At 52.9% G+C, this 27667-nt stretch overlaps 2 protein-coding genes and 1 long non-coding RNA gene across 10 annotated transcripts in view; 2 read left to right on the top strand and 1 right to left on the bottom strand.

Moving 5' to 3' along the window:
• RGS3 (regulator of G protein signaling 3) overlaps window positions 1-15582 on the bottom strand; it is a 78433-nt gene extending 62851 nt beyond the window's left edge. Inside the window, exons 1-7 of one of the 6 annotated variants that reach the window (XM_021300262.2) lie at window positions 15448-15582; window positions 13234-13383; window positions 5251-5301; window positions 4007-4065; window positions 2949-3043; window positions 2028-2096; window positions 1107-1167 (exon numbers count right to left, since the gene is read on the bottom strand). In XM_021300262.2, coding sequence (XP_021155937.2) covers window positions 1107-1167; window positions 2028-2096; window positions 2949-3043; window positions 4007-4065; window positions 5251-5301; window positions 13234-13383; window positions 15448-15481 — 519 coding nt within the window. In that variant the 5' untranslated portion in view covers window positions 15482-15582. Of the gene's footprint in view, window positions 1-1106; window positions 1168-2027; window positions 2097-2556; window positions 2725-2948; window positions 3044-4006; window positions 4259-5250; window positions 5302-11803; window positions 11942-13233; window positions 13384-15447 lie in introns of those variants that run through there. The other 5 variants (XM_013370185.3, XM_065036082.1, XM_065036083.1 and 2 more) reach the window with 5 other exon arrangements.
• LOC110365741 (uncharacterized) lies at window positions 12114-18557 on the top strand. Its single transcript, XR_010467220.1, has 2 exons — window positions 12114-12250; window positions 13840-18557. It is a non-coding gene; the product is annotated as an uncharacterized LOC110365741 (long non-coding RNA).
• Window positions 18558-22666: 4109 nt separating this feature from the next.
• POLE3 (DNA polymerase epsilon 3, accessory subunit) lies at window positions 22667-26747 on the top strand. Of its 3 annotated transcripts, none has more exons than XM_065036109.1 (5): window positions 22667-22792; window positions 22863-22938; window positions 23826-23911; window positions 24628-24746; window positions 25222-26747. In XM_065036109.1, the coding sequence occupies exons 2-5, from the start codon at window positions 22873-22875 to the stop codon at window positions 25380-25382; spliced, it is 432 nt and encodes a 143-aa protein (XP_064892181.1). In that variant the 5' UTR covers window positions 22667-22792; window positions 22863-22872; the 3' UTR covers window positions 25383-26747. The 3 variants fall into 3 exon arrangements, with proteins under 3 accessions (XP_064892181.1, XP_064892182.1, XP_064892183.1); XM_065036110.1 differs by having other exon boundaries at window positions 22668-22741; XM_065036111.1 differs by having other exon boundaries at window positions 22724-22938.
• Window positions 26748-27667: the final 920 nt, after the last annotated feature.

The following is a 27667-nucleotide window of genomic DNA, read 5'->3' as shown; positions in this document are numbered from 1 at the left end:
ATCCTCCTGCCAGAGCAGGGGGTTGTGCACATTGACACCATGGACTCCATCCTCTCTGTACACAACAACGTTTCCCAAAGCTCACTGTCAAAGCCTGAAAAGGAGAGGACATCTTTGTGGAGAACAAATATGACCAGAGCAGAGAGTCTTCCTGGGGAGAGCTGCAGTTTATTGCTGCTCTGCCCAATTCTCTTCACTGTTATAGCAAAGCTGGATCTTGCTTGTGCAGATTCCAGAGGAGGCCATGCTCAAACTACCTCTTGGCCTCTTCTCAGGTCACTGCCACAAATAACTCTTGCTAGGGAGCAAATTTCCACATCTCAGGTGATGTATTAACACAAACCCCTTCGCTTACTGAGATGCTCTGATGTGCCGACAGCAGAGCAGGGCTGTCAGGGATGAAATCCCCAACCCCTGGCAGCTGGGATGAACATTTCTGCGTTTCAGTGGGTTGACAGGGGTCAGTTATTTCAGCAGCAGCCTCACAGGCTTCGTTAGGACAGCAAACCCTGCTGATGTGTATTACCAGGCAGCAGCCAGGCTGGGGCAGCAGTACTGTGACCAAACCTGCAGCAGTGGGGACAGAGATTGTGGCCAGGGCACAGCCTGGCAGCACCGCTGTCCCTGGGAACAGCCCGACGCCTCTGCGTGTGCCCTCTGCCCACCACCTCAGCTGAACACCCAGCTGCTGAGCGCACAGAAACGGGCAGAGCCCTCAGAGGAGTGTGTCCCCACCGCCCAGCAGCCACTTGTTAGATGCGACACGTGCCAGTGAGGTTGACTCCATCTCCTGTCCCCAGGCAGCACTCGCTGGGGCTGCCTCTCTGCACCCCCAATTGCTGCTTTCCTCTTTGTGTCCCTGCAGAAAGGAGTGATGGTCCCATGTCCCAAGATCCTTCTTCATCTCTATCTCCCATAGCCACACCAACACCAGTCTCCCAGTGGCCATCCATACTGGGAATGGGACCAGGGAACTCCCTGGGCACCTTCAGAGCATCTTTGTCCCATGGTGCAAGAAGCCTGCTCCTGCCCTGAGGGTGACAACATCCACACACCGACCCGAAAAAGGCACCCATTCCACACACTGCACCCCAGCACAGAGGTACCTTGTCCAGGGTCAGGAGGGACTTGACACCGAAGCTCATGCAGCCGATCAGTTTGCTCTGTCTACGGGAGAGCCAGAGACCATCAGCACATGCTTGTTCACAACTCCCAGGGGACCAGCTCCCCACATGCAGCCCTTTCCCGGAACACCCCAAATATCCCCCTCTGCTGGGAGGACAGGCTGAGAGAGTTGGGGTGTTCAGCTGGAGAAAAGAAGCTCTGGGGAGACCTTACTGTGGCCCTTCCGGATAAAGGCCGATAAGAAAGATGGGGCCGGATAAGGGGCTGATAAGAAAGATGGGGACAGACTTTTAGCAGGGCCTGTTGTGATAGGACAAGGGGTGATGATTTTAAAGTAAAGGAAGGAGATTCGGTCTGGACATGAAGAAGAGATTCATGACCCTGAGGGTGGTGAGAGCCTGGCCCAGGTTGGCCAGAGAGGTGGTGGATGAACCATCCCTGGAGACATCCCAGGCCAGGCTGGACGGGGCTCTGAGCAACCTGAGCTGGTGAAGATGTCCCTGCTCATGGCAGGGGGGGCACTGGGGAGCTGGGAAGGTCCCTTCAACCCAAACTATTCTGTGATTCTGTGACCCCTGCCCATGCTGGGAGCCAGGCAGTGCCCAGGCTCTGCCTCCCTCTCCAGGCAGGAGCAATCCTGGTGTAACCACACAGCTCAGTAGGTGCTCACCAGCTCACCGCAGTGCTCACCAGCACAGGCTGCCCTGGGGAACGACCGTGGCTGAGGCACCCACCAGCAGGTCACAGTCCTGTTGCTCAGCTCCCCAACGTCACCAGCCACAGCCTCTGTTCAGGGCAGCTCCCTTGGGGAGCTCACGTGGGGTGGCCAGAGCAGACAGCAGGTTTGCTGCCACATCAGCCCCACTTGAAACAGATGGTATGGCAGGCTGGCAGCCCCTTACCTGGAATTTCTCTCTCTGTTCCAGACTGTGATCAGGAGACGTTTCTGCTCATCCTCCTCTTGCACTGGGCTGTAACAAGCAGAGGAAACAGCTCGTGAGCACCGATCTTCCCCAGCAGCGCTCAGCAAGGGCTGCCCTCACAGCCGGGGCCTCCTCATCCTCCTCAGAGCCAGGTTTTCTCACCCCAAATGGTCACCTTCTCAAAGGAGCCACCCTTGCACTAATTCTCTCGTTCCTCACAGAAAGCTGCACAGGGATGTGACATCTCTGGGGCAGGTGCTGGGGACATCGCTCAGGTGGTTTAAGGGGAACAAAATTTTGCAGAAAGACACACTTCCAATATCAAAGGGTAAAATGCAAGGAACGTGCCACAGTTCACACTCTGAAACAACCATCCTGTGCCAAATTAAATGCCATAGGGGGACAGAGGTCTGACACAGCCTGATTAGCCAGCGAAACAAGCTTTACCGAAACACAACAGCTCCTTTCCTATGCAGAAACATGCTGTAGCTATAGGAAATCCTTTTACCTTCCTCATTCACACTGATGCCCATACTATTGCAGGTGTAAGGTCTAGGAAATGGAGCATGTTTGCCCAACTCCTGCCCAGCAAGAAAGTCCAAGTGTGCGGGAGCGCCGCTGCCATGCTGCGTGCCGACAGCTTTGTGAGCCTCCCCAGAGCTCTGCCCAAAAGTTCAAGGCATTTCAGCTATAAAAAACAGCAGAATAATGTCTGTCACTCCTCATCTCAGCAGCAGACCTGCTCATGCGTGATGTGTGTTTGTTATAGACCATAATGCTAAAGCAAACACAGGGTCTTGGCTTCGAGAGGGAATCCCCGGACAGCGGTCGTGTGTGTCCCCCAACGTGAACACAGCACTGACAGATGGGTCAGAGCCTCCCCTGCCCTGTCATACTCACAAAAGAAAGTGCTCGTGGAAGACAGGATTTTTGCTGTCTGGCACAGTCTTCGTCTTTTGCCTGCATTTCCAGTCAGCATCTGGCACGATCGACGTCTTTACAGAGGAAAACAAGCAGCGTGTTAGCGCTCAAAGCAAGCACTGGCACCCAGCTGCCACCCCAGCCGCTGGGGTGGCAGTAGAGCAGCACGGCCACTGTTATGGATGGTTGAGCCTCAGAGACCCAGCGGAGCCCGTGCTAATGCATGCTTTAGATCATTTTACCCCATGCATGTCAAGTCATTGCATTACAACACCCCCTGGGGCAGGGGAGGGAAGGAAAAGAGCAGATGCACACAAATGCCACTGGCTGGTCTCTGACTTGCAGCCCCCTTGTAGGGGAGATGCTTCCTGCATGGTGCACACCACCAGCCCTTGGCAGCCAGGGGGATGCTCTTGCACAATTAAATTAAACAGAAGTTAGTTTCAGAATATACATGAGGCCTTGGTACTTATTTTTAATGTTCTTTAAGCTTCAATGATTCATAGAATCATTTTGGTTGGAGGAGACCCTGAAGATCACTGAGTCCAACCATAACCTAACTCTGACACTAACCCATGTCCCTAAGAGCCTCAGCTATATGTCTTTTAAACCCCTCCAGGGATGGTGACTCCACCACTGCCCTGGGCAGCCTGTTCTAATGCCCAACAGCCCTTTCTGATTGTTTGCTGCTACTTTTATCCACAGTCATGCTGAATAGAAGCTATGGCTCAATGGAAAGTTAAATGTATTATTGCTCTTGCCTCCCACTGGGATGCATCCCACTGGGTTGACACAGCCCTTAGCAAGGTCCCATCCTCCACTTTTCTGGGTCCATGCAGACACTGTGCCAACGAAACCAGGGAGACCTCCAGCACTGGACAAGAGAGCAGCTGCCTCCCTGCATGCTGGGGATGCTGAGCCAGATGAGGACAGAGGAGGAAGGGGAAGGTACAGGCAGCCCAGAACATGCTTGGAAGAGCCAAACCCAAAACCCAAGAAAGCCAAAGCTCCCTGAGCAAAGCCCCAGGAAAACCCACCTTCACGTAGGAGTCGCATGTCCGGCACTCCTTGCCCATCAGCCCTTTTGCTTCCATGACTGGAAAGGAAACAAATCAATCAAGCCCCAAAGCGGCAGGGAAAGCATCTTCATACACCGCAGTGCTCTGTTCAATGGGGTGTCCTGTCCTCATGGGGCCAAACACACCTCCTACCCCATCAGGATCTGCACACAGCTCCCCAGCAGCCTGGTCTCACTGGGCACCCACAGCCAGGTGAAGCAACTTATGTTTTTTGCCTTTAATACAACTGCGCTATAAATACAAGAATCTATGGGTGAGGTTGGCAGCAGATGCAGTTCAGCATCCAGCTGGCAAATGGCATTTTGTTTGCCTGACTTGACACAGTTCTGGGCTCCCTGCCCCGGAGCCAAATGTATCATCAAGTTAAATATCAATGGGCACATCCTGATGGCAGCTCTGCCAGCAGAGACTCGCTATTGCCCCATGGTGGGGAACAGTGGGTTCCCAGCCCCATGGCTGGAGGCAACAGATGCGCAGTAGAGTCGCAATTGCCCAGGACAGGCTGTCAGAACAAGGCTGAGCTCCGTCCTAACAAGCCCAGCAAGGCAGCGGTGCCCTTTCTAACACACACCACTAAAGCCGCAGTGCCACAGCTCCCCAGGACCTGCCTCATGGCTGTGAAGAAGCCAGCATCCCAGGTGCATCACTCTCCGGTACCCAGCAGTGGTGGCCAGGCCCGAGTCCCCAAAGAGGGAAAAGCATCTTTTGTCCCCCAGGAAACGTGCCATGGTGTAAGGGACAGCAACCCTGGCCTGGACCAGGTGAAATGCTTCTATTGAAGAAACAATGCTGGTGTTAAAAAATTGCAGTGTTTGGAGGTAACTGAATGATTTAGAAGCCCTGACAAATGTCGCAAATGGTATTGGCCAATGTAAAAGATGTTTCAGAGGAGATAAAGCACTTCAGATTTTCTTTTCCAAATTCTATTTGCTTTTTTTCTTTTCACATACAGTTAAAGAAAAAGAATTTATACACATGGATGCAAAAAACACCGTGATCATCTGCAAATGAACATCTCTAGAAATCTCAGTTTAGCCTTTACATCAAAGAGCCCCCATCATGCTGCTCCACAACAGAGATGCTCCCAAGAGCTTTCATGAAGCTCCAAAGAGTTTGAAGAACAGGCACCACTGTGCTGTCCCCATCACCAGCCCAGCATGACACTGGGGCCACCTCCCCACATGCCCCAGGGAGATACTCACTGTGCAGCACCAGGGTCCGGTCCCGCACCTCGACAGACAGCTTCAGCTGGCCTGGGGAAGGAAAGGAGGGATGGTGAAGGAGAAATGAAGGAGGCAGGGCTGGCACAGCTCCCCCCACATCCCTGAGGCCCCAAACCCATCCTGCTTCCCCACCCCAGGCATGGGCATCACTCAGGGGCCAAGGGGAAAATCAGGGAGAAAACATTTTCTGCTACCAAGCAAGTCACCAAATCCCAGAATGTGAGGGGTTGGAAGGGCCCTGGAAAGCTCATCCAGTGCAATCCCCCCATGGAGCAGGAACACCCAGATGAGGTTACACAGGAAGGTGTCCAGGCGGGTTGGAATGTCTGCACAGAAGGAGACTCCACAACCCCCTGGGCAGCCTGGGCCAGGCTCTGCCACCCTCACCAGGAACAAGTTTCTTCTCATATTGAAGTGGAACCTCTTCTGTTCCAGTTTGAACCCATTACCCCTTGTCCTGTCACTGGTTGTCACCAGAAGAGCCTGGCTCCATCCTCCTGACACTCCCCCTTTCCATATTGATCCCCAGGAATGAGTCCCCCCTCCGTCTCCTCTTGTCCAGCTCCAGAGCCCCAGCTCCCTCAGCCTTTCCTCACACGGGAGATGCTCCACTCCCTTCAGCATCTTGGTGGCTGCGCTGGACTCTCTCCAGCAGTTCCCTGTCCTGCTGGAACTGAGGGGCCACAGCTGGACACAATATTCCAGATGTGGTCTCCCCAGGGCAGAGCAGAGGGGCAGGAGAACCTCTCTGACCTACTGACCACCCCCTTCTAACCCACCCCAGGTACCATTGGCTTCCTGGCCACAAGGGCCCAGTGCTGGCTCATGGTCACCCTGCTGTCCCCAGGACCCCCAGGTCCCTTTCCCCTACACTGCTCTCTAATAGGTCATTCCCCAACTTATCCTGGAAAAAATGTAACAACATCCCAGGAATACCCAAATACTGTCTTCTTCAGCACACAGTAAATTCCACCAGCATAAGGCACAAGCCCATGGCAGAGGGAAGTCAGAGCAGCAGGATGAACAGTCGCTGTGGGATGAATTAACCCCAGTGTAACAGGGGGATGCAGCTGTTCAAATCCTCCCCCCAGCCCAGACCCAGCTTCCCCGCTGCCTCCCATCACTGTCACCCATCACCAGCACTGTCGAGCAGAGAAGATGCAGTGACAAGGACTAACACAGCACAAATCCACCCCCCAGGAATGGGAGCACGGCAAGAGCTCCCACGTTGCAGCCTCGTGCATTTCCTGGGGACCCCAGATGGGATGGGCTGCTGAGCAGACAGGTCATCCCCTAAAACCAGGAGTCAATATTTGCTTTAATCTAGGATTAAACAAGAATGGTTTCAGTCATGTGTTTTGACACTGAATAATTGTCAGGTGGCCAACAAGGCCAGAAGCAGCCAAACCCCAGGGAACAGCAATGCTTATTGTCCTGCAATCCCTCTGTCGCAGACCCGGGGAGACTGGGACCAAACAGAATCCTGGCTCCCAGTGACACAGCCCCCAGGGAACTGCCTGGCTCCCGGTGTAACAGCACTGAGAGCTCTTGATGGAGGAGAAGGTGGTAGGGGAGAGCTGGGAGCAGCTACGTGGAAGAAACCCAACTTTGGAGCAGGTGTGGATGGAGATCCCCCCACTCCTGGTGCTCTGCCTTACTCACAGCTGCCCACTGAGTCAGGACCTGCCCGGGTGCCCGGCTCCCCATCGGCATCGTGAGCAGAGTGAGGAGCGCAGTTGAGATCAAAGGCAGTCATTAGCAGGCCAAAAGAGCAGATCTTAATGAGAGCACAGGGGCGTCCACTTCTGTCCCTCAAAAGGGCAGAGAACACAGGAGAGAAAGAGATTTCAAGGTGCCAAGACCTGGCGCTTGAAGCAAATGAGGGGATCTTCCTTGGAGCAGGAGGCTGATCTGAGCTGTTACAGGAGCACAGACAGCCATGAAGGAGAATACTTCTCCGCACATGGACTGGTAGAGCACAGCAGCAAGAGCTCACCGTGGGACCCAGCGGTGCCTGGCGGGTGCTGCAGAGCCCGGTGCAGCTCAGCAGGCAACACTTCCACCCATCAGAGCCTTTTCAGCTCACAGAAGTGGGAGGGGAAGGGAGAGCTTGGAACAGAGAGAGGAGGTGGGAGGGATGAAGCCAGAGAAGCATCAAACCAGAGTAAGTCAGTTCAGCTGGAGCATCCTCCTGGGGAATTGCTCTCAGTGTGGACTATGGAGGCAGATCCAACCTCTGTGTTCTTGAACTTGGGACAGGCTCAGCTGAAACCCTGCTTAGGCAGGCCTCTGAGTCCAGAAACCCCCCGAAAAGGTGCAAGGACAAAAAGCAGGATTATTCATAAAGAAAGAGCAAAGGAAGGAGCATCCCAAACACACCTTTGGCAGGTGACACGTAAAGCCACCACCTGAAAATACGGCGCCCTCAACTGCAGAAGAACTCACTGCTCGCAGCGCGCTCTGTGCAGAGGTGAGAGCCCTTCAGCAGAGCTGGGAATCAAACCCAGTGCTTGCACAGCTCCAAACAAATCCTGCAGGTCCTGCTGCTTTTTCAAACACCTGTGCCAGATTCCCGAGCTCCCTCCTTTCACCTGGAGCTGCGAGTTGCGATTTTCAGCACTGCCTGAACCCACCTGCCAGCAACCAACCAGCAACCAGCAGCACTGGAAACCCAAGTGGCCACAGACCCTGCGCAGGAGCTCAGCGCCCGGGAGAGCCGCACGTGTGAACCCGCCGAGCGAGGGACGGGGACGGGTCACTGGGCAGCAGCTCGGCCCTGCCAGCTCGCTCACAGCTACACACTCACTTTCCCATGCACTAGCGACTCTGCATCAGCCCGAAAATCCATCCACAATGCTCAGGCTGGCACGAAGACTCAGCCGACAGCATTTTCCAGGGTGGCGGTGACACGGTGGGGCGTGCAGCCCCTCTGACCACCTTCCCAAGGGGGTCCAAGGAGCTGCCGCCTGCCAGCTGGGATACGATGTGCAGATTTTCAGGGTGACGCAGGGTCTGAAATCTGTGTAATTGCTCCAGACCAACCCAAAACTAAATGTTCCCCAATGTTCTGGGAGAATCAAAAGTCCAAAAGCATTAGCACAACATTTCATTCAGTCCAAAGCAAAATATCCCGTTTTGACTTGTTTTCCAGCTTACAAAAAAAAAAAAAACAAAGACTTGTAAACACCATTTATGGACACCTAAACATCTTTCAAATTCAAAACCAACATTTCATTTTGCAGAAGATGCACCCAAGGGCTTAGGTTTGCTGGGGTGTGGATGTCTTAAGGGATTGTCTAACCTGAAACAGCTCAGAGAACTCATTTTTCACTCAAAAAAAAAAAAAAAACACAGAATTTTTAAATCTCGCTCCAGCTCAAGTGTGTGCCCATGTGTGCATCTGCGTGTTTGGGAGCACACAGCTGTGCAGATGTGGAGATGCAAGTCTTTATCTGCATGGGCACACGTGCAAGGTGAGAAAGCAAAGACAACCCAGGTGAGGTAAATCAGGACAGCGCTGCTGAAGCCAACACTGATTTACAACAGGGAGAATATTGTCCCCTGGTGCCATCATGCCACCCCAGCCTTTTGGACCAAGACTTTAACCCTTCCGCTACCTCCAGATCGCTGACACTGTGGGAACCTTTGCGCTGCTCCACTATTAGCATGTAACAACTGTTACCACACAAAAGCAAAATGCCCCCATCTAACCAAGCGTGACAAGGAGTCAGCCTGGTAATGAATGGGCTCTGGGGAGGAGAAAGAAGCTTTTGTGCTGGGAAATTCAGGGGGAGGAAGCTCTGTGCTCAGCCCTGGGGCTGGCTGGGGCCACTCCTGGGGGACACATGGGGACAAGGCTCCTGCACAAGGAGGGATCAGGTCAGACGGGCCTGCGGCCTCGTGCATTGCGTGTAGCGCTGCTGCTCTGGTGCAGGGACAGCGCCCCGGCACCTGTGTCACAGGTGACACCAGAGGAGAGCAGGGAGAAAATGGGCATTTTGGCCTTTTTCAGAAATACCACAAATTGGCCCCAGTAGAAAGGATTTGGGAGTATGAGTGGGAAAGAGCCTCTCCTTCCTGTGGGGAACAGGTGACATCCCTGTCAATGCGTTAGCTCCCATGATCTCCAAGGCACATGAAGTGACAAACCACACACCCCAGGACACCCCAGCCAGCCCATCTGACCCCAAAGGAGTCCCAGCCAGCTCATGCCAGGGGAGCGCTCAGCAGCTTTGGAGCAATTCCAGAACCTGCGTGGGGATGGGAACAGAGAGGGAAGCTGCTGTCAGAAAGAGCCGACCCAGCTGGAGCTGGTGGGAGGGATGTGCCGTCCCAGCATCTGCACATGGACAGGCTCAAGAGCAGCAGTCACACCACCTCAGACCGCAGGGGCTGAAACACAAACCCCTACATCAAGACAAGTTCTTGGGCTGCCTTTCCACCTCATTCTGAAGCAGAGAGTCAGAGAAACTAGAGGTACTAGAGAGAGAGTAGAGGAGCTGGTGAGGGGCTGGAGCACAAGTGTGATGGAGCGGCTGAGGGACCTGGGGGTTCAGCTGGAGAACAGGAGCTGAGGGGAGACCTTCTGATCTCTGAACTGCCTGAAAGGAGCTTGGAGCCAGGGGGGTCGGGCTCTGCTCCCCAGGAACAAGCGCCAGGAGCAGAGGAAACGGCCTCAAGTTGCGCCAGGGGAGGTTGAGGTTGGATGTGGGAACAATTTCTTCCCCAAAGGGCTGTGGGGCATTGGAACAGGCTGCCCAGGGCAGTGCTGGAGTCACCATCCCTGGAGGGGTTTAAAAGGCATTTAGATGAGGTTCTCAGGGACATGGTTTAATGCTAGTTAGGTTACTGTTGGACTCTATGATCCTGAGGGTCTCTTCCAACTGAAATGATTCTGTGATTCTAAATGTTATTCCCTAGATTTACCTCTTTCTACACATCCCTAACATGAACTAAGGGAAACAGCTTCAGCAGAGGTGCCCTGACACAGCTTCTCCAGGTGACCTGCGTTCCATGAAGGTTCATGTAAATGAAAATAGGAGCAGAGAAAGGCCAGTGGGAGACAAAAGAGCAGACAGCTCATCTCACAACAGGACCCACACACAGCTCCTGGTGCACCCCCCTTCACAGGGAGCAGGCTCAGCAGGGCTGGCAGGGCTCAGCACCCAGACCCTGCCCGTCTGGACCCCACAGGGCAGGAGAGGCGATTTGAGCCGCTGAACAAAGCTGGCACCAGGAGAACAGGGAAAATCCGGGTACAAACAAGCACCAGCTGGTAAGCAAACAGGTTCCCACCCATGAGAGAAGTCTGCCAGGCCAAGGGAGGGGACACATGAATGGTGGTGTCCTTTGGGAGAAAACCCAGCAGGCAGGAAAATCTGTCCCTTACTGATCATCTCTGACAAATGGAAAATTTGGGGATGTTCTCCTTAGATGCTTTTCTGTTTTATTGCAGAAAAAATGCAGGTTTCACCCTGGCTGGGACACCCAAGAGCCATCAGTGTACATGGCAAGGGGAATTCTGACCAGAGGAAAGTAATGTCAGGTAAGTGCCTGGGTGAGAGGTCCCCATGGCATGAGGCAGAGCACCCCGAGATCACCATGGACAACTTGGGGCCCTGGCACCAGCCTTTCCCAGGACCTGGGTCACCCCCAGGGCTGCTGGCCCCGCCACTGCTCTTCTCTCCTGCTCAGAGCACCCAACACCAGGTCTTGTCAGCGATGGTCAGCCCATGAAGGAACTGCAGCTGCAGAGATGATGCTTGGTTACAGATCCAAGAGGCACCACAAACCTCACAATATTTGGCACAAATAAGTCCTGCAAAGACAGGAGGATTTCATCTTCCAGGCTGTCCTGAGCAGTTTGATGTTAACAAGTCAAAAGGGCACCCAGCTTCCCTCTGTGCAGGACGGCTGCTGACAACCACAACCAATGGCCAGTGTTAACAGTTGGAGTCAATGATCTTAAAGGTCTTTTCCAACCAAAATGATTCTAAGATTCTACAACACTTGCTGCCAAACTCACCAGCTCGCAGGTGGGTGCGCAGGGCTTGCAGCCCAGCCCGCAGAGCCAAGTCACCACCGCCCATGGGCTTCTTCAAGCCCTCACAGCAAAACTGAGGCAGCCCCAGGAAAACCCACAAGGAGCAGAGAAGGAAACTGGGACTCTGCCCTAAGGGGTGTTTGGGCTCTGGCCAGCCCTGCACAGGATTCCCAGCTCCTGCCCATCCAGGGGTGCAAAACCACCTGGGTATTCGGCACGCGGCTGACCACAGCAGCACGCCTTGGCCGCGGCAGCTTGATTTCAGGGTGCTCTCCAGTTTGCCAGCTCGATGGAGCCACATATTATTCCAGCTCAGCGAGGCAGATGCAAGCAGAGGCTGCTGCTCAGTGTTAATGCCTTTGGGGAACAGCTCTCCAGCCCGTTCCTATCAGCCAGGCACAGGCCATGACCTGCCACGGCTCCCCGTGCTGCACTGGCCACATCCCCCGGGCACCCCCTGCTCGCCGGAGCTGCGGGCTCAACGCTTACCAAACGTGGTGAGGTAGAAAGAAGTTCCCAGGGGATCAGCCTGGCGGGTGCAGAGCGAGACTCTGTGGATGTTGCCGGGCTCCATGGCAGGACACTTCTAATTAGCCAGTAATTGGAGCTCTCCCAGCCTAGCCCGGGAAAGCCAAGCAGCCGTTTAAGCCGGGAGTGACAGGCAGCCGGGTTTCCATGGGACACGCGTCCAACCGCCGCACGTTTGAACGGCGCGGCTCCCATTGGCCCCGCGGATTTGAACAGGGACTGCACCTGCCTGAGCAAACAGGCCAAGCCCCGCGCCGCAGCCATGTGCAAGGACACGGGCAGCGCTCTGCAGACCCCAGACCCGCACCGGCACCGTCCCACAGCCACCCCGCTGATGCACCAGGAATGAGTTCCTGGGAAAAGTGGAAAACTTTGCAACGTTTCCTCTCCTCTGCAGTACGGCAGGCTGTAAGTAACCCCATGACTGTGCGACCAGGTTTGCCAGCAAATGCTCAGCTGCTTGGGGAACTGCCCCACCAGAGCAGAAGGGGACAGCAGCATGAGGCAGCTCTGGGGAAATTATTGCAGGCAAGGAAAGGCTGTAAGAGTTGGTCTGTGGGGGTGAGGCAAGAAAGGGAGGGATGGCCAGATAAGGGTTACCTGTTCAGCTCTCGTGTGACGAGGAAAGAGGCACACAGCCCCCCAGGCTCGTGGGGTCACTCTGCAAGACCCCAAGCAGCCCTTCCCATGCCCCAAAGGGTGACAATGCACCCGTCAGCTCCAGACAGCGCCCCACAGCTCAGCGGGAGCACACAGAGCTGAGCACAAGTCTGGAGAGTGGGGAGGAATGATGGAGATGGTTTCTCTGTGAAACCCCCTCCCCATAGGCTGTGCTGTCCCAGGATCCCTGCAGCCCCGCTCCCCAGAGCGCAGGACCCCACAGGGGACTGACCCCTGGCAGAGCAGATCTGTCCCCACACTCCCCATGCTGCGGGAAATGCCACACTCAGCGAGGTCTGTTCCCCGTGGCACTGCTGCGAGGCTGCGGGGTCCACAACAGCACGGGGGGGTCTGGATCAGACCTGTGCGGGCTTTGTGGTTGAGAGCAGCCAATTCACAGATCCCACTGCCCCGGACCCAGGCAGAGGTGGGTAACGGGAGAGCTCAGCCCTGACAAGTGAAGGTTGGGAGAGACACGGGTGCAGCCCAGCACAGGGCCATGCTGCCACTGCAGACAGCTGCTGTCAGTGCTGCACAGGCACCTCCATTTCCCAGCCTGCTGAAGTAATACTAAATATACTGACATCTTTGGGATGGAAAAGGACAAGATCTGTAGAGTCCAGGGGACACACACCTCTGCCATTCCCCCCCATGCTCACCCCTCCACACGCTCCTGGCCAGCGCCGAGTCCCTGGCTGCCCCACAGCCCCACTCACACTCCCAACACATACCTTTCCCCTTCACCCGCGCATGGCTGATCTTCCTCCTGCTCCCCAATGGTCCCTTTGACATCTGCAGGGAGGGTTGTACAGCCCCACATCTCCCCTTTGGCAGGGCTGGCAGACGCTCCAGCTCCAGCAACCGGGAACTCTGCCCTGTCCCTGCCAGAGAAAAAAGGAGATGAGGACAGGACACAGCAGGACAGGGAGCTGGGACATGGGGGACACTGGAGGCTCTGCAGCACCCGTGGTTTTTACCTGCCACAAGGGTACGTCCCCACCCCGTCCCAGCCTTCCCCAGAAGCCACGCTGCCAGGTCTCTGCTCCGAGCTTCCCCTGGCCAGCTCTGCACAAACAAGGCCATTCTGTCCCCCACTGCCCCCCTGCCCAGCTCCATCTGGGTGCAGAAGGCAGAGGAGCGATGGCGAGTCACCGGGGCCAGTGTCACAGCAGAACACAGACCCTCGTTCAGAGGGAGTCACCCCTGGCACGTGTCTCAGCTGCACCTTGGCCCTTTACACACCAGCACCAAGTGCATCCTCTGCTCAGCACCGTTATATTTTACTGTATTTAAAACAGTCAACCAGCCCCCTCAGGGTTTAATGAGCCCATGATCAGCTTTCCAGGACACTGGAGATGCTGCCCAGCTCCTGCCGGGTGTTCAGGACAGTCTTGCAAGGCTCAGATCCAGCTTCCAGTCCACAACCTGAAGCGCTCAGGCTCAGAGCAGCAGGGATGCTCTGCACAGGGAGGAACGGGACAGTTTCCTTGTGACCAGCACCCAGCACACCAGCCCCTCCTTGCTCACAGCCAAACCACCACCCAGGAACCTGCCACAGGATCCCTCACTGATGGAGAAAAAGTGCACAGACCCAGAAACGGGAGCCTGGAGGGAGAGACATCTCCCAGCCATAGCACAGAGTGAGGGCACCAGCACGGTCCAGTAACTCTTCAAGGTCAGAAACATCTGGCCAGGCTTCTTCCAGCACATCCTGTCACACTAGGTGAGATCAGGGATGAGTTAACTATGAACAAACATCCCAATCATCCATCTATCCCTCGCCACAGCCCCAGAAGCCCTGGCAATGCTTGAGCACCGCAGGTAAATGGTGTTAAATCACAGTCCTGGACAACCAGGAAGCAGCACACAGGTGGGGTGGCCACTGCCCAGGGATACATGGTCATTTCTAAGGCACTTCAATATGTTCCTCCCTCCAGGCTTAGAAAAAACTCTTCCTGTCATTTATTCAGCTGAATCCATTTGCTGACATTCTCAGTGACTTTCATCTTGCCACCCATCAAAATTAAAGCTTTATCGCAGTCAATTTACTATCCCAGTCAATTTACTTGCCCCTGAAGTAAAATACAGCCTGCGACTGCATGTTTCAGTGCACAGCATCCCCAGCTACCCAGCATATCCCACACCACAGGACACACAAAACCAAGCAGTTCTACTGATGGAACACGCAAACAACCCACCCTGCAGTCCCAGCTCTGCAGAACCTCTGTTAACACGAGCAGAGCGTGCACAACCCAGCCCTGCCATGTCCTTCCCTCCTTCACCACTCATCCCGCAACAGCATTGAGACCACGACTTGTGCTGTTTCTCTCTGGCACTGCTGAGCCTGCAGCTCTCCCCAGCACACACAGCAGTGGTGAGTGGTGTTTATATGTCACCTCGTCTCTTAGGAGCTCCCCAGGGTCACACGAAGCCTCCCCTCTCCAGGTCTGTATTGCAAAATGCTCTTAAGAGGCAAAAGGAAAGACAAACAGGACAGCAGCAAAAAGCACCGTCTCTCTAAAGCAGGCAGTCTCACAGGTTTGGGTAAAAGAATCCCACTAGGTAGGGTTTTTCCAAATTAAAAATAATAACAATACTAACAGAAAAGGTAAAGAAGAATCTCTGTGGGACTCTGGGACTCCCCCACATCCTCCTCCCAGAGTCTCACTGTTTGTAAAAATCACTCTTAACTCCCAAACCCAGCAGAACCACGTCTGCTCCACCCTGCAGCACAAGGCACCAGCAGGGAGCCCCGAGGTCGATCATGATCCCGCAGGAGCTGGGTGGGCATCACCAACATCCCGCAAAGGGCATGCGGGAGGCACAGCCCCTCAAGTCCTCCAAGAGCCACCTGGTTCAGGGGTGACAACCAGGCACCTGCACAGCCACGATCCATCCTTCACCCAGCAGACAGAGCAGCGCTGCAAACCAAGTGGAGAAATCACCTGAGCACTCCTGCGTGAGCCCCAGCTGCTCCATGGCTCCCACGCGGGACGGTCACTCTCTCCAGCAATGTCAAGCACCAGTGTCCTGTGCTCAAGCTGCGATTCAGCTGCCACGAGCCTTTGACCTTGGCACCACTGTAAAGGAGAAGGGGAAAAAAAAACCCAAAACCAGTATATAAATGATCCAAGCAAGCAGAGCTCCACTGCTGGGAAGTTACAAATTAAATTGCATGCTGGAAAGAGATAGTGGTGATGCATGCAACAGCCTCTTTCTCTACTGGCTCCCAACAGCGAGGTGCCAACTCTTTCTAACTTCCCTCTTAACATTCAAACCCCCGGGGACTGACCTTAACCTGCATTTCTATTAGAGTCTCCAGCAAACTGCACATTCAGCTGGTTGGCTCGGGAGTTAATGACTTTCTTTTAAAATTTAACACAGTTCTCCATCACAAATTTCAGTTTGCCAGCACTAGGATCTGCCTTTGGCTGGGTATTCAAATCTAAACATGTGCTTAGACAGTTATTCCAGGCAAAAGGGTAACATGCAAACAGAAAATCCATGAGATTGAAGCTGGCTTTGAAATTAGAGAAATTAAATCAGACAGGGAAAAATTACTTCCATGGTAAGAGGATTGGAACAGAAAGGGTTAGTGCTATTTCTGGGCAATCCTGCGGGCAGATTTCTGGGATTAGCAAAGCCTGACACACAGGGCAGACACACAAACCCCAGCACTTCCCCAGGAGTGGGGCTGCTGCAGCCCCTCATCCCCAGGGTCCACAGCAGCATCGAGCTCCTGTCCCCAACACCACCCCTGCAGCAAGCACAGCTGAGCAGTTCCCTGAAAAACACCAGTGAGGAACCCAACAGAGACACAAATGGGCTGATTACTGAAGTATTTTACACTCCGGGACCAAAGAAAGGTTTTCTCTGCTCCAAGGGTATCTTTGGAAACATCACATCTGCTCTGCTCGCATCCCAGAGTCTGCGCAGCCTGTCACAGCCCAAACGTGTGGGACACCCGTGGCTGCACCCGCAGCAGCACGTCCCTCGCTGCTGCAGCGCTGGCTGCTCGCAGCACGACCTGTCACGACAGAGGCACTTGGGGCTTAGTGCTCCTGCAAAATCGCACCTCCCAGCAGGGAACGAACGCTGCACTGGGTGTGATTCTGCATCACTGAACCGGCACTGACCCAATGCTGGCAAATGCCTCGTGAGCTGCTCCTGCCCAAAGCACAAAGCCATCCATTCGCTCCTCAGCATCTCCCGCAGCCAGCACAGGATCCCAACCCAGCACTCAGCTCAGCATCAGAGTCCCTGCAGTGTTCCAGGTTTTATAAGAACCCCGCATTTTCACTCTTCCCAACGTGTTTCACATTTTTCACCCATAGCTTTGGGTAACAAACTTTTTTGGCTGAGCACTTTTCTAAACCCAGCTCTCACTGCTCCTTCCTCAAAAAAATAAACAGTTTGAACGTGCAAAGGGACTAATCCACGCTGATCCTCGGCTTTACACTGGTGAGGTGTTGCCATAAGGACTCAAGATGCGGGTGGCTTGAGGCACAGCAAGTATTTGCAGGGAAAGCAGAGGATCCACAACAAATTCCACGCGAGCAGGAGCTGTTACAAACCTCCTCAGCTGCCCACAAGGAATGCAAGCACAGAACAGCCTGTGTGCACAGCTACTTGTTGCTGTGCCAATCCCATCTTTCAGCAGGGCCAAGCTTGCTGGACTCTGAAAAAGGTTCATCTTGTCCCTCACCCCTTTCTATTGCTAAGGCTAAATTGGCTGAAATTGTTCAGACTAAAGGCAGCTACAGCTTGGCTGTGGTTTGTGTTAGTTACTCCATAAATCAGCCCCTCTCCGGGAGGCAGAACACAGGGAAACTGCTGAGAGCCAGCAGCTCTTCTTTTATTTTCAAATCTCAAAGATCTTCACCTCACTGGAACATCCTGAGGCCACAGAAGCTGCCCCGCTGCTTCCCCGCCTGCCCTGCAGCTGGTAAGGGAGACACCCCGGGTTAATCCCGAGGGATCCCTGTGAAGCACACCAGTGCTTCCAGTACAAAACTCGCGGGGCTGCCAAACCTCCCCCTGCCTCCCTCCCCAGCGTGGAACAGCAGACAGAGAAGGTACCGGTGATCATCGGGAACACAGCCTTCTGGTGTGGATCGGCCTGTGCTGAGAGGAGGTCCTGACCCACAGCACAACGGCTCACCAGAAACTATTCTCATATTTGTAATTCTTTTTCCCATTTGCCATTTTTAGCCTGCAGAACAGCAGTAGGTTAGGCACACACCTCATTTAGGAACATTGCACAAACACTGCACAATCTTACCACGCCAAGGCTCGGCACTTCTTTGAAGCGGTGGGACTTTCACAACTGAGATGTTTAACACATACTCGTTCTCCAGCCTTAATGTGGATAAAAAGCCAGCTAATTACAACAGTACATAACTTCACAGCACCATCCTGCCCCATACATTCTGAACCCTCAATTACATCAGCAAAAAGCAGCACCATGGGACATCCCAGGTCTCTTGGGGAACATCTGACATCTCAGCATCCAGTTCTGCAGCAGCCGTGGGGTTGAACAGCTCACCAAGAAGGCAAACTGGGCCAAGCAGCAACGTACTCAAAAAATAAATACAGTGGAAGCACGGCAAAAACTTCAACAGCAAGCAGTGAGGTGCAGCTATCCTGGACAAGACAACCCAGTGCCACAGGTCACTGGTGCAGCTGCTGCCACCTGGAACCTGCTCTGCAGACACTGGGGTTTCCTGATGCTGAGTCTCGGCTCCCAGCCCCTCGCCGCCGTTACCCCGGCACCGCTTCCTGCGCAAAAGTCAGGCTTTTGATACTTTTTATGTCTATTTTGGACCAACTTGACAAGCAGGTTTCCACTGTCTGAACAGTAACGCTGCTTCGAAGCGGCTGCCTCAGAAAACTGGACACTCAAAGCTCACACACGGAGAGGGTGCAACTAGACACTTCAAGAGGGACATTCTTCTGAGCCCACAGTGCTGCTGTGGATTACTGGATTTTGACAAATGCTAAGTAGAAAGTCACTGTTAACTTATTTTGATGCAATAAAAATAATACAATAAGCTAAGTCTTTAAAAATTTTAGTGACATTACTCATAAAACAGATACGTTTCAAGACAGCAAAAGATCTCTTGAGAATAATGATTGTTTTGCTTTAGTATGGTCACAGGGATTAAAGTAATTAAGTTAAAACAGCTTTAAAAGTTATTGCACATCACCTGAGCTGAATTGTGTGCACAGTCTGAAGCTACATCTACATGGAATGGCTGCTTTCAGGCCTTCACCCTGGCTCCAGCACGAGCCCGTCTCTAGTGAGCCAGTTTAGCTCTCTAATTTCATAAAAAAATAAACTGTTTCTGGCATCAGCATAGCAAACTGAATTGGCCAAGGTACGTGACCAGGGCAGACAGACATCAAATGCAGGAAATGGCACAATGGAAATGGGTAAGCTGCCCTTTTTGTTGGCAGAGATGTCCTTTATCATCTGGTGAAGGCCCACTTCTAGCCTGCACAATGAAAAGCAAAATGTACCGGAGTTCTCCTACACCTTCATGTTCATTTTAAAGTAGTTTAATGGATGGCTGCTGCTGAAAGGGCAGCCGCCTTCTCTCTCTCCCCATAAGTGTATGATCCCGACTCTCCCGTTTTGCTCAAGAGTGGGAACGGGCACATAGAACCACAGAATCTCTTGAGTTGGATGGGACCCGTAAGGACCATTGGGGTCAACTCCCTGTTCCTCACAAGACTACCTAAAATTAAATCATATTACTAAGAGCATCATCCAGACACTCCTTGAATTCTGCCAGGCTTGGTGCCGTGACCGCCCCCTGGGGAGCCCGTTCCAGTGACCAACCGCCCTCTGGCCGAAGAGCCTCTTCCTAATGGAATTTCAGAACAGTTAAGAACATAAGAGCAGACCTACTGGTCAGACACAGGGCTGTGCAGCTCAACCTCCCGTTTCTGGCAGCAGTCTGGGGGCGATGCGGAGGGGAGAACACAAGAACACAGCAGGCACATGAGACAGCTCCCCAAAATAGTTGTCCAGCCCATAACAATTTCCAGTTCAAAGACTTTCCACTACAATAGGGTCAGCTTGACTTCACCGCACATTTTGCAGCCACAGAAGGCATCAGATCCCATTTGGATGGTGGGACACCATTAGTTCTGCCTTCATGAGGCCACTTCAGGCCACCTCTGCAGATTAATTTGCATTCTAAATCAATTAGCCTGATTATGGCACATATTGTTTGACAATTATTATATTCCCTGCAGTCAGAAAGGCATTTCCCTCCCTCCAAGCTGAAAGCGCTCACTTTGACAAGGTTATTAAAGAACATGAGGTGAGACAATGCCTGACCCTGCTGCAGACCTCAGGCCTGGAAAAATAGGTCTTTCTGAACCACAACACAAATAGAAGCAAGATCCATGCAGAAACAAATGCAAATGAACAGTATGAAAGGTAAATCAGAGGTTACCCTGCAGGTTTCATTTCCAAAGCACTTTCCAAAGTGAGTTAACTAAGTTAGCTTTAATGTCATAGTCGGTCTCTGCGGCTGAAAATAGCTCCTTAACGCGTACACACAATTTGTGCAAAATATGGTTCTTAGGTCAGACAGGAAAGTCCAGTCAATCAGCAGAAGTTCAGGTTGGTAATTTTTTGATAGTAGAAACTGCTGAATTAGTTTACAGTAAAAAAAAAAAAGGATCTCAGGAAGATATTTCAGGATGCGACTGCTGTATTTGGAGACCATTTGTCAGAGATGATCTTACCTTAGAAGACCCGAGGCAGGGGGTGCGCAAGTGACATCTACACAGCAGCGCTCTCCTCTGGGAACGGGGCTCCTCGCTGTTCTGTCTGCAGGGAAAGGAAAGAGGGAATGATTCCAGGCATCAGAGCTAAGTCTGAGGACAGATGCACTTGAAAATGTAGAAAACACAAAGTAAAACCTTGTTTTCTTTTAAAAAAAGGATACCACCAAGCGTCTAAAATTCATTCTTTTTCTATAATTAAAAAAAAGGCAGTCATGGGCAGTCTCCCAGACAAATTTAAACTAGAAAACACAAATACCTGTAACAACATCCCACACCACAGCCACTCCAATTTATAATGTGGTCCCTGCCCCTGCCTTCAGCTTTGTGAACACCAGGTCTGCACCTGGTTTGTTACCAACACCAGTAGCTATAGGGCAGCACTCCGCCCTGCCCTGGAGCGTCTGCTGCCCCTCTGACTCACCTGTGCTGGCAACTTGCTCTCCAGAGCAGCTGAGGGTGGATCCAGGTGGCACTAATGACGGGGAAAAGCTGTGAAGGGACTCCCAGGGCTTAGTAACTTGCTCAACCATTTGTAGGCTCAAGACTTCACAGAGCTATGTCTGCATGCAACCCTGCAACCCCAGCACATTCCCAGCAGCCCCAGCAGGATTGGTTTGAGTGCCCAGAGCAAAGGTTTTGCAGATCAAAACACCAACTTGCACGTGTAGTACCCTCTGGCACACTCCCTCTGTTTTCCTAAGAGGAAAAGGTTAATTTACTGCAGTAACCTCTTCATTACAGGACTTGCATTGCATCTATTGTGATACATCTTCAAGAATGAGGGAAACAACATAAGTGCTCCACAGTCACTACTCTATACAGGAATAATCTGTTGTTGTTATTATTTCTTTGGGCATTACAGTAGAGAAGTATCATTTTCACAGAAGATTCAAACCCAGCTGTACTAGCAGCACATTCTGCACAGCACAAACACCACCTGGTAAGCTCTGTGGCCACTACAGCTGGACCACAAACGGAACATTTCTGTGAAACTGGGAGAAAAACAAGCAGGGTATCAGAGTGCCCACCCTTATCGTAGGCTTAAAACTCAGATAGGCTTTTGGTGTCATTCTCCTGACATCAGTATCTTCTTCTGCATTCTGATTCAAGAAAGCTCAGTCGATAAGGTGGGACAGAGGTGGACAGAGTCACTTGGAACATCTGTTGTACCTCCTTGAAGAATGGTTGGGGGAAAATAGAGCCTAGGTCAGCTCGATTCAGTCTTGGTCACTGCACAGATGTCCATATGCTTCCAGAAATGATCCCACATAGTCATTCGTGGCCTCATTAAAAATAACGCAATGCCCACGGCAGCATCTCACCTCCGAGAGCCATGAAGGACCACAACAGCAACAGCATCCACTAAAGTCTGCTAAAAAGGAGACAAGATTTGTAGACGCAGTGACGGGTTTTATTAATCCAATCACTATGAAAAGTCACCAAGGTCTCCCCCGCACAAGCCCTTCTTAGGGTCTGAGCTTTGTGCACTCAAAACACCATATACTTGCCCCAGCAGACTTAAGTCTAGTACAATCAATTACCTTGTCTCACTTGCCTGTAAACTATCCCCATTACAATAACACTGCCCTGGCTACTGCAAGATATGCACATTCTAACAGGAAAAAGCTGCACTGTCAATGACTATTCTTAATTTCAAATATCACACACAGAATGGGTGGGGTTGGAAGGGACCTCTGGGGATCAGCTAGTCCAACCCACCTTCTTGCACTCTGAGCTTGCTTTAATTACCTTGTCAGGTTATTAACAGGGATAAAGGCTGGTGAAGTTTGGGCCAGGGATGGCTTTGCTGAAGGTACAGACAGACAGTCAGACTGTGCCCTCACACAGCACCGCAGAGATTGCCCACCCGCCATTATGGGGGCAAAGTGAATGTCTCCTTCTGTGCAGACATTCCAACCCGCCTGGACACCTTCCTGTGTAACCTCATCTGGGTGTTCCTGCTCCATGGGGGGATTGCACTGCATGAGCTTTCCAGGGCCCTTCATCCCCTGACACTCTGTGAAGCACCCACCCCATGGACACCAGCGCTCTGCACTCAGGGCTCCCATTAACTCTCCCCAGCCTAACCCAGTCACCCCAATACGCCGCTGCCTGCATCTCCCACACATAGACATGCTCCAGGCTCCCATTTCCAGCCACTACACACCCCGCAGGCTCCCACCAACACCCGCAGGCCTCACTCCCTCACAAGCCGCCTCGTTCTCCTCACAGGCCCCGAATCCCCCACAAACCTCCCCCCACACTCCTAGCAGCCCCGGCGCCTTCCCACCGCTTTTCCCGCCTCGCCGGCCACGCCCCCTCCTTGCCGGCCACGCCCCTCCCTGCCGGCCACGCCCCTCCTTCCCGGCCACGCCCCCTCCCCGTCTCCAGGCCCCGGCGGGCCGGGCCGCACGCGCTGCACGCCGGGAGGGGTCAGGGGTGAGAGGGCAGCGTGTGAGCGCGCGCTCCGGTGCGGCGGCTCCGCGCGAGGTGACGGGCGGGCCGGGACCCCCGCTCCCCCCGCCCGCATCGCCCCCGTGACGCCCCGTTTGCCTTGCAGGAGGCCCAGGATGGCGGAGAGACCGGAGGATCTGAACCTGCCCAACGCCGTTATCACACGCATCATCAAGGAGGCGGTGGGTGCCGGGCCCGGGGCTGCCGGGCGGCCGCGGGCGGGCACAGCTTCCCCGGGAAGGTCCCCGGGAAGATCCCCGGGCAGCCCCGCGGAGGCCTCGCCGTGCCCGGTGTCGCTGCCCGCAGGTGCCGGGAGCACCCTCCCGGCAGAGTCGCGGTGCCGCTGCCGCCCGGGTGTCCCGGGGAGCGCAGTCCCGGGTGCGGGGCCGGGAGGGACCGTCCGGACCGCGGGAACCTCCCGAGGAGCGGCCGAGTGTGCCGTTCGAAGGCAGGGGAGCTCCAGCGGGACTGAAGGCCTGAACCCGCTCCCCACAGCGGAGCAGAAGCGGTTCCGTGCCCGTGTAAACGTCTCGATTAGTCCCCAGTAGTTAATTTAATGAGATGTTTGGTACTGAGCCACGAGAACCAGTGAGTGAGCCTGGATCCATTCCCGGGAAGGGCTGTGGGGCGCTGGAACGGGCTGCCCAGGGCAGGGCTGCAGTCACCGCCCCGGGGGGGTTTAAAAGGCGTTTAGATGCGGTTCTCAGGACACGGGGCAGTGCTGGAGTTGGGTTATGGTTGGACTCAATCATCTTAAGGGTCTTTTCCAACCACAGTGATTCTGTAGATAAGCAGGTGATGTGTCTGTGTCAGGAATTCAGTAGTCATGGGGTGAATCGCCAGACCCGCCGCCGATCCCCAGGTTACTTGTCCTCTCTGGCGTATTGCACTGGAGGGAACACAGTGAAACTGCGCGCGGCTTCCAGCTGGCATCCAAGTTTCTGCGAGATCAACATTTAGTTTCCAGTTGTGCGGAGCCCTCTGAATGCCATAGCAGCGCCAACATGTGAATTATGCAAGTTGAAGCCATTTACAGCAGCTGCTGATAAAAGCTGAATCTCTTTTCCAGCTTCCTGATGGAGTAAATATTTCCAAAGAAGCCCGGAGCGCAATATCTCGCGCGGCAAGCGTGTTTGTGCTTTATGCGACATCGTGGTAAGAAGTTGTTGCATCAGATAACCAGGGCAGTTGTTTTATCACTCCACGCTCTGCTGGCAGCCCTGGAGTTTTTATTTCAGTTTTGTCTGTGTATAGAAATAAAACAATTTCCAGTGTAGCCCCGTGTGCCAGAGCCCAGCAGCTGGGTCTGGGCGGCCCGTAACCTGTCGGGAGGAGAGTTGTGAAGCACAGAGATGCCCCAACGCCACCAGGGCCCGGAGGGCTCACAAACCACCGTTACCTTAGAGTATGGTGCACGGCTTCTCCTGGCAAAGGCGGGAGCCCTCTGCTCACACCCCATTAGGGCAAGCATGGACCAACCCCGGCAGCCCCGGTGCTGGTCGCAGGGGACACGGGGACGTCTTTGGGGTGGCTCAGAAGACGCTGTGCAGCGGTCGCTTCTCTGGGGGTCAGTACTCGCGTGATTTTGTGGAGCTGTCACTTTACAGCCAAAGTTCAGACCTTCTTACCTGCGTCATAGAAAAGATCCATGTAAGCAGCAAACTAATGCTGTGGGAAAGCCGTGCAATGAGGTGAAAGTGCAAACAGCCAATGTACGTGAAACAATACCTTAAATTACTATTAGTAAGTGATTAAAAAACTCCTGAATGTTTAGGATGTGGGTTTTTTTTAAATTCCTTGTGACTTTAATAAGCAAGGCTAAATTGATGACGGTACCAATTAACTCCATTTTCCTCCTTGGTTTTGACCAGTGCAAATAACTTTGCCATGAAGGGGAAGAGGAAGACGCTGAACGCTGGCGATGTTCTCTCAGCCATGGAGGAGATGGAGTTTCAGCGATTTGTGGCCCCGCTGAAGGAATCCCTGGAAGGTAGCGTCCGCAGTTCATGGCAGCGGTTCTAAGCAGCACCAGGTCCCGCTTTCCTCGAGTGCTGGACAGGGAGCACTCACTTGCCCGTCTTGTTTCTCTTTGCCCAGCGTCCTGCGCTGCAGTTTGCCTGGGCAATAAATAATGTGCACCTTAACAGGACTGGGATAACATTATTTCGCAACTGATGAGGATTGAGAAAGTCTCAGCTGCTGTCACTCCCTTATTACATTTTTTTAAAGAAAGCCTTAGGTGCTGCCTGTAAATGTGAACTCCTGTGTCCTTTTCAGCATTTTTCTGCTGAAACTTAACTCGATTCCTATGGGGCTGGTCAGCACAGCTCAAATACTGTTGTGAGTTGCTGCTGCGAGTTCGCTGCTCCCCTAGAGAGCACGTGGATGCTGGACTCCGGCCATGGGGCTGTTCACGTTCTGGAAACACTGCCTTGCAATTTCTTAGTGTTCTCTTTCGCTTTTAGTTTACAGGCGTGAACAGAAAGGAAAGAAAGAAGCCAGGAAAGATAAAGACAAGAAGGCAGACTCGGAGGAGCAAGATAAGAGCCGAGAGGAAGAGAACGATGATGATGACGAAAGGATGGAGGAAGAAGAGCAAAATGATGAGGAGGAGGTGGACAACTGAGCTCGCTGATGAGACGTGCGCAGGGGCCGGGGTTTGTTCAGAGGGATATAAATGCTCCAAATCAACCTGGCTGTGTCCCCTCTTGTTTCCAGACAAGCTTTGTACTGTTCCTCTGCAGCCCATGCCTTTTGGGCTTTAACTTGTACATAAAGGACTTTGTGAATCTTTTCCCGTGCGCGGGGGCTTGGCTCCCGCCCGCTTCTGGGCAGCCACACGGGACTGGGCCTTTTGTGCTGGGTTGGCTCCGAAATAAAGGAGAAAAGAACCGTCAGATGCTCAGTACAGAAGCTGGCCAGGAGAACCTGAGAGACTGTTGAATAAGCTCGTTAAACCCAAGTCAGGAGCTGAATCAAATGGATCGTTAACCCTTTGGGGTTTAGAATCTATGTGATGATGTCAAGGGGGTTAGAAGCTGAACAATTTAAGCTTTTTATCCAAGTGGCTTGTTTTTTTCCTTCATTTTCTTGCATTCTGGCTGTGCCTTCTCTTCCTGCCATAGCTGTGACAGCCATGAGCCTTTCAGCCTCACCGGTCACAGCGAGACAGCACAAGTGTACAGTGACCTGTGGTCCCCCCAGCTCACCCCAAATCAACCTAAACTGACAAATTTCACAGCACTTAGGATGTCACCTAAGTACTGAAAGTGCTTCTTTTGTGTCTTTAAAGCCCTGGGGGACCAAGAGGAATTTTGTTACAAATCTGAAGCAAAATGAACACCTAAAAGGTGTATCGGGGTGACAAAATACCTCCTTCAAGAAAAACGGGGTGTTTGTATTCCTGGTACTCACATAGGTTTGTTGTTTTATACTTGAATTCTTAGTTTTGATGCCTTTTCTTTCTCTTCTTTGAGAAAGTATCTATTAGGATAAGCTTCTTTTTGGGAAAAAATGCTTTATTAGTTCATCTTTTTGAAGACTAATAACCCTAATATTTGGACTAAACCGAGGTCTGGTGAAGGAAATTTGAGGAAAGTTTTGGGTATATTTAAGTAAAACCCACGAGTTTTGCCGATGTGCAGTTTTAAAATAGCACTTGTGAGGAACAGCATGTCCTTTCCACCCAACACTTGGCGCAGAGCTGCCCTTTGTGCTTTCACGGCACGACGGCTTTTCTCACGCAGATGCCCAGTGCCTGTAAAGAGCTGCATCAACAAAGATTTTCTGCTGTCTCATTTCTACTGGCGTGCAGTCAGTAACACATGAAAAGACCAAGTTGATGATGCCTTCCCAAGATCTCCAACAAAAAAGGCACGTCTGTTAACTCTTTTTCCTCTTGTTTTGTTTCTTTTTCCTCTTTGAGACATATCTGGGATGCACATTCTGGAAGGGAACAATATCTAAATAAAAGCCAGATTTTTTTTTTTAACAGAGTCTCTTATTTCTGTCTGTAATAAAACGAGCTGGTTGGGTTTGCAGCAGCACACGTCTGAGCGTGCAGTGAAGACAGAAGCAAGCTGTGTCTGTGTACGGGGCTGCTGACAGCGAGGAGGATGAAGGGATGAGGCTGCTGCAATCCAGCCTGTGTGAGAGGAGACTCAGAAGAACGAGCTTTCCAGCTGTGGGAGAACAGGTTTGGGTGTGATGTTTGTGACCCCAGTGGAAGGAGCCTCCAGGTCACCCTCACTCCTGGTGAGAGGCACGAGGGTGGGGGAAAAGAAGAGAGATTTGGGGGTTTATGCACTGCAATGCACCACGGAAATTAGGTTATCATGGGGGAGCTGCAGAACAGCAGGAGAAAAGATCTGTTAGAATAAGCCGCTTTTTTTAAAAAAAATGCTTTATAATTTGACTGATCTTCCTCAAGACTAATAAACCTGGTCTGTGCGTATCCCGTGCTCTGAGGAGCTGCAGAAAACAGCAGGTGCTGTGTGCGTGCTGCGGGGCCGCAGTGTGGCTCCAGCCTCCCCCGGCTTGGCAACCCTCTGCAGCACCCCAAAGAAATGCTCCAGCCCCCCAAAACCATGTGCCATGCTCCCTCAGCACCCCGAAACACTCCAGCACCTCAAACCCTGCTCCACCCCTCTCAGCCCCCCAAACCCTTGGTCCAGGTCCCCCCACAGCACCCCAAAAAGCCATCTGCTTGGCCTCACAGCACACTCAGCCATGCTCTATGCCCCCGTAGCACCCCCAAACCCTGCCCCACATGCCCACAGCACCCCAAAACCCTGCTCCAGCCCCCTAAAACGCAGCTCCAAGTCCCCCTGCAGCACCACAAACCGATCTGCATGGCCCCATATCACACTCGGCCCTGCTTTTGGCCCCCACGGTGTCTCAAAACCCTATTCC

Source organism: Columba livia, chromosome 19, assembly GCF_036013475.1.
Source record: "Columba livia isolate bColLiv1 breed racing homer chromosome 19, bColLiv1.pat.W.v2, whole genome shotgun sequence".
Classification (NCBI taxonomy): Eukaryota; Metazoa; Chordata; class Aves; order Columbiformes; family Columbidae; genus Columba; species Columba livia.
The sequence above is the reverse complement of the archived record's forward strand: the minus strand, read 5'-3'. Positions and strand labels throughout refer to the sequence as shown.

Excerpts from the sequence above, each read along its gene's own strand:
- POLE3 (XM_065036109.1), top strand. The coding sequence starts at position 22,873 with ATGGCGGAGAGACCGGAGGATCTGAACCTGCCCAACGCCGTTATCACA. Across the intron at positions 23,912-24,627 it reads GTGCTTTATGCGACATCGTG|TGCAAATAACTTTGCCATGA; the intron begins GTAAGAAGTTGT and ends GGTTTTGACCAG. Across the intron at positions 24,747-25,221 it reads GCTGAAGGAATCCCTGGAAG|TTTACAGGCGTGAACAGAAA; the intron begins GTAGCGTCCGCA and ends TTTCGCTTTTAG.